The 10,393-nt window shown below is 43.4% G+C and overlaps 1 protein-coding gene across 1 annotated transcript; it reads right to left on the reverse strand.

Moving 5' to 3' along the window:
- Positions 1–7,900: 7,900 nt before the first annotated feature.
- Positions 7,901–9,133, reverse strand: LOC141987975 (interferon beta-like). Its single transcript, XM_074953803.1, has 2 exons — positions 8,560–9,133; positions 7,901–7,944 (listed from the first exon to the last, which is right to left on the reverse strand). The coding sequence occupies exons 1-2, from the start codon at positions 9,131–9,133 to the stop codon at positions 7,901–7,903; spliced, it is 618 nt and encodes a 205-aa protein (XP_074809904.1).
- Between the last annotated feature and the right edge of the window lie 1,260 nt (positions 9,134–10,393).

The raw sequence follows: 10,393 nt of genomic DNA on the forward strand, positions 1-10,393 counted from the left end.
CATGTACGGGAGAAAGCCAGCCCAGCCTCACAGGAACAAAGGATGCTGGCCTAGGCAGCAACAAAAGAATCTGTTGGACTCTCCAGTGAGTCACCGCCCCCCGTTCCTGTGGACAGTTTGGGACTGCGATGGGGTAATGCTCACCTGACTTTGAAGTGGTGAGCGGGGGACAAAGCCAAGAGGGAAGAAATAACATGATAAAAGGGAGAGATGTTTGCCATGCTCTTCCTCTCTCTTCCAGCTACGTCTACAGCCACCACACCAAGCCACTGAAGGGCTGATGATAGGGGAGAGCCTGGCTGGGGAGCAACCCTCCCAGAAGACATGTAACATATTCATGGAGTCTCATTGTGATTGTGATATGTATTCACCCAATAGTATACACAACTCCTTCTGTCCACCAAAGTACCATTGCTCCGAGATGGAGTTTCTACAGCAAATGAAAACCCCTTCTGTTGCTGTAGTCTGTCTACACTACACACTTACAGCAGCATAGTTACAACACCGTAACTATGCTGCTGTAGTGCCCAGGGTGTAGACATGGCCTGAGTGCAAGCAAAGCACTGTTGCTATCCATCAGCCGCTCAAAGGGGTCATGTGTGGCCGATGGGTGAAGAGCATGACCATAGACACACCCCTTATATGCACATGCAGTAGTGGTGGGTGGGGTGGGGTGGCCGTAACCCTCCAGGCAAGTGTGTGTCGGCCTGCACCAAAGAGAACATGTATTATTGTCGGTCTGTAGATGCAGCAATTGCCACTTGAGGGGCACTGTGAGAGTATGCTCCCAAGACTAGGAATGCCTTTAGCCTCCACCACTCAGGCAGTGCAGCTCCCCCTCCCACTCTTAGAGCCATAACTGAGTGCCACATGCGTGTATTTGTTCTAACATTGCATTGGCCATGAAGCATCACTTTATATTGTTCATGCTACATTGTGACTGTAAGATCATATTTCCTTTTGTCAAGATGTAACCACCTTATGTAAAATTGAGCAAAATGCTTTAAATGGGTCAGGCAGATGATGTGAGGAAAATATACACACTGAAACTGTGTTGTGGTTACAGACGTATGTCCCAGGCCGATCGCGCTCAGTCCTGCGTCTCAGGGTATACGACACTCTAGATCTGCTAGAAGCTGTACAAAGGGAGACTGTCTCTACAGTGTAAACAGGTGAAGTGGTCTAAGACATACTTGCTTTTCTTGGGCAAGATCTCATAAGGTCAGGCGACATGTCCTTCCATTTTGCTCAGTTTTGCTGTGTATCAGAATGAAAGCCGGCACCTCCTAGAGCAGAAAACCTCCCAAACATTTTAGAAACTAATCAGCCACTATATTAAGTCACACGTGCTACCCTCCCCTCTGTTTATGTACAAAGCAGAATACAAGCAGAATATCTGTACTGTGCTGAGAGCAGGGTGTGCTGGGAGGTCGCTACGCCCCTTGGACTCTGTCGTGCCTTTCTTAGCAACAGAATGGAGGGCTGTGGGTGTCGCCACTAGACAGGTCTGTGCTGCAGTAGGTGACAACCAGAGTATGAGGTTGTCTCTACCACTAGAGCACCAGTGCAGCTATTCCATGCCAACCCAGCAGGCTCAGGGGCAAAATAGTCCACCGAAAGCCAGAATTTAGAGCTTTGTTGAGAGGTGGCACCATTTGGCCCCATGTGTTCTGTATTTCTTGCCTCATTTCCTTGCTAAGGATATTTGCATATCATAATCTTCCCCTTTCTGTGACCACATAACTTCCTTAGCGAGTTGTTTCTAATGTCATAAGCAGTGGTGACATGTGGTAGATAAGCAGCAGTAGATGACCTTAAAACGTACAATGCGTAGCATGTCCTCAAGCTTAAGGGGGAGAAAGCCTGTGTATTGATTTGTTCTTAATCTTTATTTAAAGCCTTCTACCACATTTTCTGAATTTATTTGAACACATTGATTAGAGTGAACAATCTTGGATCCTTTGGTAATGAGGGTAATTTAATGACTAATAACAATGGAAACCAAGTGCTCCACCTAAAAAAAAAGTAATAACTTGGGAGTTCTCAGGACTAGGCAGATACAGGGCCAGAATAAGGTGTAGTGATCCTTTCCCCAAGTACAGGGTATATATCTAGCGCTCAAGATAATGTTAAAAGGTGCAGTCCAGGTACCCCACGCTGCAGCTCACTTCATCGGATGCAATGGAACCCTCCACACCCTCCACTTTCTGTATAATTCACTGCTTTCTAGATTCTTTTCCCACACTTCCTCCTTTTTGTATTGTTGTGAAAGTGACCAAACCCCTTTCATTTATGCTGGATCCACATACATACAGGCTTTTCATGATGCATTAATTTAAAGATCTAATTTAATAAGATCATCCACACTTCAGAAGTGGTAGAGAGAAGACCGCCAATTCATCAAACCCTACACTTCCTATTCATCACTTCCTGCATTTGAGAGACAAAACTAGTTTAGGTATATTTAAAGTTTTGAGACCTGGAGGAAGTGGGAGGAAAGGGTTGGCCTCAGGGGAGCTGGAAGAGTTTGTGTAGTGGGGCTGTTGAGAGCCATTGAACCAGACTGTAAACCGTGAATATGAAGGAAACCACTTCAAGCCAGGGGGTATGGCAGCACCTGTGTTAGGCCTCCCAAAAATAATGGTAAATTTCAACTTCAGTCATGCAACCTGAAAAGCACACTTAATATGTAGACACCAGAAAATATCGGTGTCTTCCTTCTCGGAAAATACAGGAGATAGAGAGTGAGCTCTGAGAGAATGGAACCTTTTTTCATTTTTTGTTTACTTCCAGATCTCAATGTATATACTGAAGCTGAGGAATCGATGCAGTTAGACGGTGTGAACATGTTGTCCTATTGATTACTCTGAGTAGCTGACAGTGGCGAAAAATGTTCATAAAACAGGATGAGCAATTAGTTACACATACTAGAGAGGTACCCACATGGATGATTGTGATTTCCAGTGTGGCCAGAAGCAGGTTGTGAAGAGAAGTCCTGATTTGTATTTTTAACAGGCATATCACTGGGTATAGTCATTCAAAGAATTTTTTAAAAATCAAAATCAGTGTTCACCGTTTTGACTAGTTTCTTCTCTTAACTTTTTTCTTTTCCCCTTGGGTGGGCAGGGAAATTCTTCTGCTTTGTTTTAGCCTCTTTGTTTCCTGTGGTCACATTTCATTTTCTGGTTCTCTTCCCCTAGCACAGACTGTTGTGCTGGATTTTGCCATCGTGGCAGGAAAATGTGTTTTCATCCAAAAAGAAAACTATTTTCACTGAAATTAGAAAGGAAGAATCACATGAAGAAACCATGAAAACATTTCTGTGCATATTAATTTGGTTAAAGTCTCCCAAGGCTTCCTGCATTTTGATAAGAAATATCAGAGTCTTGCATCAGCAACGTGAAAGTTTCTGAATAGTGCGGAGAAAGCAGACTTATCAGAGCCCCCGGATTGCCATGCACTACGCTCCCCATAATCGCATTACTTTCCATGGGTGTTGGGGATGTTTATCCCACACGAGGGTGAAGTCCAGAGAAGATGTTGAGGAGAGAGGGAAATAAGTACTGTAGTATGAATACTAGGAGAGGATAAGGTAACAAAGTAATTACGGGGTAATGTGGAGCGGGGGAGCCAAATCATCTTTTTCAGTAAATCTATACGGTGACAGCAAATTAGGGGCACTGGAATACCTGTTGTTGTATGGCTGCTGAAAGCCATTGAACAAAACTGTAAACACTGTATATGATGGAGACCATGCATTCACTTGCTAATATTACTTGATGCTACTCAACCCGAGCACCCCTACTTCCATCTTCCCTGCAGCAAGTAGGCAAAGAACCAGTCTATTATTTGAGAAAACTTGGTTACAAGGGCCTCAGAGCCTGCTGCAGAGGATCCATGCAGGGGTAGAGCCCTCTGCTTATGCCTCTTCCCTGTGCCACATGGAAGTGTGTGTGGGGTGAGATGAGGTGCCATGGAGTCAGAAGCTTTTGCACCCAGTTCCCTCTTGGGGTGTTCTCCATACAGTTATGACCCATGTGTGGGGCCTGGAATGAGCAGACGCGCATTGAGCTGGGGCAGTGCTACTACAGGTCTGGTGGGTGTATCTCTCCATGTCAGCTGCACAAAAAGGACACCTACAGAGAGTGTCTGAGGCAACTGCAGTCTGAAGGAAGCCCTGGTTTCATGGCTGGAATGGAACCTCGCTGACAGGGACCGGAACGGGGCTCTGAGTGGGCCCAACAGCTGATGCAGAAACTCAGTAGCTCTGTTTGAAAAGACCTAGTGTTCTGTGTAGAAGCCACAGGCTCATCTGCTTCTATGATGAATGCTGGGGAGAAACCTGCGAGTATCCCCTCCTGCCTGCCAGCGGAGGGATAAAAGTGAGCTGAAGTGGGGATGTATTATTAGCATGTTCCTCCCTTTTTATCCCCCTGTGGTTGGCTTTCCCACAGGAAGGCCTGAAATCTTAGATGATACATGTCATCAAATGGCTTCTTCAATAGATGAATGGATTGTTTTCCATATAGCACAGCTTATAAACAATATGATGGGATGAATGTCAGGAGGTTCCCCACTGCACTCCATGGGCAACAAAGCAGTTAGAGTCTGAAGAGTTTGAATGCCTCCAAGTGCTATATGATGGCCATGTTCCATCAGAGGGGGGAGATACATTATGGGGGTGGTGATTTTGTCATCCTTGACTTTTTCATGCAGTCTAATTTTGCTCTTATTATTCTCAGATGATTGTGTTGTATCAATATAACCTTTGGCTCCAACTACATGAAGGAGTGAATGAAGGGAGAAAGATTTGGGCAGGAAAGAACTTGGACAGCTGATGGCTACAGCTCTTGGAGAAAACTTCACCACAAGAAAGGAGAGGCATTTGTTTTAAGAGTTAACTCCTTGTACATGCCTCTAAACCAGCAGGTGCCAAACTGAGTTTCCTGAATCAGTGGTAGTACATGGAGTACTGGGGGATGGTCTTCAGAGAACTGGCAGATCCCATGTTCCTTTAAAGACCGCTAAAATTATATAAATGTGTTTCTAGTACTACCTTTCTTTGTAAGCGTTTGGTGTACCTGCCACACAAATGTTACCTGATCCTGAATGGGAGGGGAAAGGATCAATTTTTGTAAGATGAGGCCCACATAATGAAATGTTTGAGAACCCCTCAGCTAAAGAGAACAGAGGGCAAAAGCTTCTGCAATGCTGCCATCTGTTGACTGTGAAGAATTTAGTCTCCTACTAGAGACACCATAGTTTGGACTGTGTTACAAAAGGGATTTAAAATGGGACATACCTTCCTGGTTTTTTTCCCAAAGGCAGTTTTTCCCCAATCAGTTGTAAAAATTCACACGCACTTTGTTTTTTTACTATTTGAACATTTAATGTAGTGGTTGTTTGACTTCTTTAAAAACTTTTAAATAAGAAATCTCCAGATTTAGAGTGTGACTTAAATTAATGCTAGACAATGATGGGACTGAGTAATAGTATTTTTGAAGAGCTATCTACATACCCAAACTTGGCAACGAGATCCTTACAAGATTTGGTCCAATGGATGGTTTTTGTTTTTGTTTTTTGCTTTCAGGTAATTTTTAACTATTGGGTTCAGGGTAATTTTTAGTCATTCACAGCTCAACTGAAATTTTGATGCACTGTGCTCCTTCAGCTGGTGGTTGTTGGTGCAACATGCAGTCCCTAAGCACACACGCTTGTTTTGGGAGCACCCAGGGGAGAGCAAAGGGAAGCAGCAGCAGATGCTTACAAGCCTGAGTGACAGGAGAGTTTCGGTATGTACAAGCATGATGGTGTTTGTGAGCCAAGTGTACCCAAACCTGAGTGGCGGAGGGGGAAAATTAGACCCACGTAAGCCTCCCTGATGGTTGTGGTGGGGGAGATACGGAGTCTGCGCACATGGAAACCTGACAGTTCGCACACATCTCATTGGGGAGGAAGGGGACAAGCAACTTTGTACCACGAAAGCCTGAAGTCTTCCCCTTAGGATGCCTGTGTCTCCATCCTCCCTTTCATTACATCACAATGAGCTCCTGCTCCAAACACTTGCAACTACAAATGTTGTGGGTGAAAATGATCTGTTAACTGGCAGAAACACAAAAGCTGCGGAGTTGAGGTTGTGGTGTGTGGTTTGTGGTCTGTTGGAGTGGTCAAACTAGTTACCCTCGCTTTGTTTCTTATGGAGTCACTGCTGAATCAGGGTTTATGTACTGATTATGTACAATGTACTTGAGCATGTTCTCAAGTTTAACTACTTATGTCAAAGGAAAGCTCGTGTACTTAAAGTTAGGCAAATGTTTACAAGTCCTTTGCTGAACTGGAGTCTTAAGGGAAAACAAGAGAAGATTTTTATTGGGTCTCTGTTTTTTTAAAAAATCTAATTACTACAAATCACTATTGCTGTAGGTTGCTATTTTGTAGAAATAAATATTTATTTATAAATATTATAAAACCTCTGAAAAAATAAATAAAAGCAATACATTAATATTGTGAATAAATATAAATGGATCAACATAAAAACACTTTTACAAATCCAGTAAAATGATCTGAAAATCTTTTCACAGTGCAGGAAAAGAATATATATTTGCACTAGTTTAAAATTTCAGAGTGCCTAATTATAAGTGACCTAGAAACTGGGATATTCTTCTTTCTTTGTTATCCTTGCCACAAAATACACCTCCAGAAGTTTCCCTTCCTTATGAGTCCCTGGCAGGATCTTTCCATGCGACTGTCGTTCCAGGCAGCTTGTGAGGGTATTTTGCATGAGATGTAGGCAGAGGTGAAAGTAAGGCGGTCCGGTCCGGTCCAATATAACGGAAAGAGCCGGTACACCATGCCATACTAGACCAGCTTCCCGAGGCTGGCCATTTAAAGGGTCTAGGGCTCCTGGCAGCGGCCAGAGCCCCTGGGTAGCGGAGGCAGCTCAGGCCGTGATTTAAAGGGCCCTTTAAATCCCCACCGAAGCCCCTGGCTGCCGCCGCTACACCGGGGGCTCTGGCAGGGGGCTCAGAGAGCAATTTAAAGAGCCCGGGACTCCAGCCGATGCAGGGAGCCCCAGGCCCTTTAAATCTCCACCAAAGCCCTAAGTCCCGGGGTAGCGGAGGCAGCCGAGAGCCCCTGGGGCTCTGTTGGAGATTTAAAGGGCCCGGGGCTCCACTGTGGTAGCGGTGGACGGAGCCCTAGGCCCTTTAAATCACCCCCAAGCTCCGGGACACCCAGCCGCCTCTGCAGCTGGTAGCCCGGGATTTAAAGACGTGGGATTTAAAGGCTGGGCCTCTTCCGGTTGAGGCCACACCGCTTCCAGTTGAGGCCTACCCGCTGCTCAGGACTCTGTCATACTGGTAAGTCCTTTAAGTTACTTTCACCCCTGGATGTAGGAAATCTGTTGGAGGATCTCGTGGATGGCCACTTTGGCAGTCTCTTTCTGGGTTTCTCTGGGCTTGAGAAAATTTTGGCGCCATGTTAGGTGTCTTTCTTCATTCTGGCTTTGCAGAAAAATTATCCTTCCATTTTTTTTGGAAATTGTCCTAGTTCATATTTGTTATGCCGAATCAAAGCCTGTTACAGTAAAGAGGTAAGATTTCATTTTTAAAAGCAGCCCAAGGCAAATTCGGAGCAAACGCGTAATATCAATGATTAAGAAATAGTAAGGTTTTTCTCCTTCGGTTCAAATACTATGCTGTCTTCTGCAATATTTTCAGCAAAATCTTCTGTTTTACATTTTCTCATGTGAATAAATCAGTCTTGGTAATGGCAAGGAGGTTATAAATAGTGCAGTTGAAGTTTGGCAGTTTGATTAATTCAAGATGGACTGATAGGAGTCTCGAAAGCTGCTGATTCGAGAATCAATTTAGAGACGAAGGACTCCAGTGGAAGTGCAGTTTCATTCAGCTGTTTTCATAGCATCATTATTGGCAGCATCACGTGCTGGAATGAAAAAGGGGAATGGTTCAAACATGGAGAGATTCAAATGCCAAATAGAGGCCATCTTTTTCTAACCAGATGTCAAATCCTAAATCCTGAGCCTTAGTGCACTTGTCATCTTGTCACAATTTGTTGTTACTAAAGCTGTTGAATTTAGCGGTAAACAAAAGAAAGAAAAGCAGAATAAGAACCCTCAGCTGTCCCTAAGTGCAAAATGAGTTGATGGGATAGAAGTGTGTGAACACAGACCCCCCGTTTTCTGGTGTCCTAACTGGAACGTTGTCTAACGAGGCAGTTGTTGAAAGGGGGTGTCTCACTGTTCTTTTCTATTTGGCATAGTTAGTTATCACTTAACAATATTTTGTCTGTAGTTAGCAGTTATGATATATTTGTCTATTTTTCATATAGAATGTTGTGTGTGGTAGAGAAGCACTAAATTATATGCTACTCTGAAAAGATTGGAGCACGCGTTTGAAATAGCTGTATGCATAAAATTACTGTGGGAGAAAGATTGGGCCCAACGTATTAGGAGTTATAACCCTATCAGCCATCTTTCACCAGCTGTTTTATTCAAATAATATTATTTGAGTTTTTCTAGGAAAAAAGAAAAGATGGTACCTTCATTTTCAAGTCTCTTGGTGAGTTTGTCGAGCATGAGGAAACATCTGGATATTTCCACACGGATGATCTCCCAGGCACACCGGCTGTATTGCTTTTCTTTCAGGAAATCCTCTATTGTCTGGAAGTATCTCTTCAGTTTGAGGCTGGTGAGCAGGAGGTTCTCATTGCCTGGGTAGGTTACCTCCTTTTCCATCTCAGCACTCAAACACGTCTCCAGCTTCTCAATCTGCTGGTGAAGTCCATTCTGGAATTCCTTTATGGAAGTCCCATTCCAGGCAGCTTGGGTGAGATTGTTGTTAAAGATATGGAAAAGCTCTTGGAGGATCTGCTGGATGGCTACCTTGGCATTCTCTTGGTGGGACAGTCGGAGCTTGAGGATATCTCTGGGCTTGAAAGCTGTCCCTTCATTTAGACATTGGATGGGAAAGTTGCCACCCATTTTCTCCAGACGCTCAAAACTCTCGCTGTTCATTCTGGTTTGTAGAACATGCAGCCTGTTACAGTCCAGACATGAGATTTCACTGGAGAAGAGCAGCACGAGGCAAAATTGCAGCAAAGTCGTGCGGATCATGATGATGTCTTAGATTCCCTGTGTTTGTGTAGAACTTGAGCAACTGGTGTCTGTTCAAGGTCTTCTGTAAACTTTTGTGTTTTTGACCCATGTCTCTGAATTTAAGCAGGAATTTAAGGATTCTGTAGGAAGAGATTTTTCTTTCATCACTTTCTACTTTTCAATCTTTTGCCTGCTTGAGGTTTTTACTTTCATTTTCCTCCTTTCTACTTAGTGGAAGCGAACAAGTCATTGGAAGAACAAAATCACAGTCATTAGCTTTTTTTAGAAGAAAGAATCCCTATATTTCTTTCCTTAGGGCCCCCTGCCCCACCCTCTTAGATAAAGAAAATTTAAAGGGTAAGAAGAGTGATGCTTAACTGTTTCATCCAGTTACAGGCTGGAGTAGGGACCTGTCTGTCTACTCCCAAGTATCTGTAGTTAGTAGTGCTAGGCAGAACTAAACATCTGTTTCATCAGTAAGTTACATCAGCAAGACTATCGGTCTTATGAGAGAGGAAAGTCCCTGTGTGTAGGGAATACCAGAGGATGGACAGAGGGCACTGAGAAACTGGGAGGTTTACTTAAGAAACTGATAACTGAAAATATTCTTTCAGAGTAGCAACCTTGTTAGTCTGTATTCGCAAAAAGAAAAGGAGGACTTGTGGCACCTTAGAGACTAACAAATTTATTTGAGCACAAGCTTTCGTGAGCTACAGCTCAATTTGTTAGTCTCTAAGGTGCCACACGACCTCCTTTTTTTTTTGAAAAGACTGTATGGTTGGTAATATGCTAGAGTGACTGACATAAATGAATGTTACTTTCAAACGTGTTTCCCTTTTCACCATTCAAGCTTTATTCTTTTTTTCAATGTGCATTTCACTGAGCTTGGGCATTGAAATTCAAGTGGTCTGATGAGTGAAGTTTGCAGCCTTCTTTCTGTAGGAAGTTTCACTTTCTGTTTTTCATACCATAGCACTAGACTGTCATGTTGGAGTTTCCATCAGTGAAGGGGAATGGTTTTCGACCCAAAAATTGAAAAGGAATATTTTCATATTAATTTTAAAGAAGGAAAAGAAGAAAACATGACCATATTTCTGTTCGTGTCACTTCTTTTACATCTCCCTCTCCCATCACCTCAAGCACTTTTAAAAATCATAATCTAGAGATTTGCCTAAACTATTTGGAAGCGTCACTGTAAAGAAGGCAGTTTATTGTACATAAGTATACCATATAAGGGACCCAATCATACCAGAGGCGCTGCACCCCAATCTTGCATTT

The sequence above is a fragment of the Natator depressus genome, chromosome 5, assembly GCF_965152275.1.
Source record: "Natator depressus isolate rNatDep1 chromosome 5, rNatDep2.hap1, whole genome shotgun sequence".
Classification (NCBI taxonomy): domain Eukaryota; kingdom Metazoa; phylum Chordata; order Testudines; family Cheloniidae; genus Natator; species Natator depressus.

Coding starts and splice junctions, on each gene's coding strand:
- LOC141987975 (XM_074953803.1), bottom strand. CDS start 9,133: ATGATCCGCACGACTTTGCTGCAATTTTGCCTCGTGCTGCTCTTCTCC. Junction 7,945..8,559: donor CAAGAGACTTGAAAATGAAG/GTACCATCTTTT, acceptor TTTTCATTCCAG/CACGTGATGCTGCCAATAAT.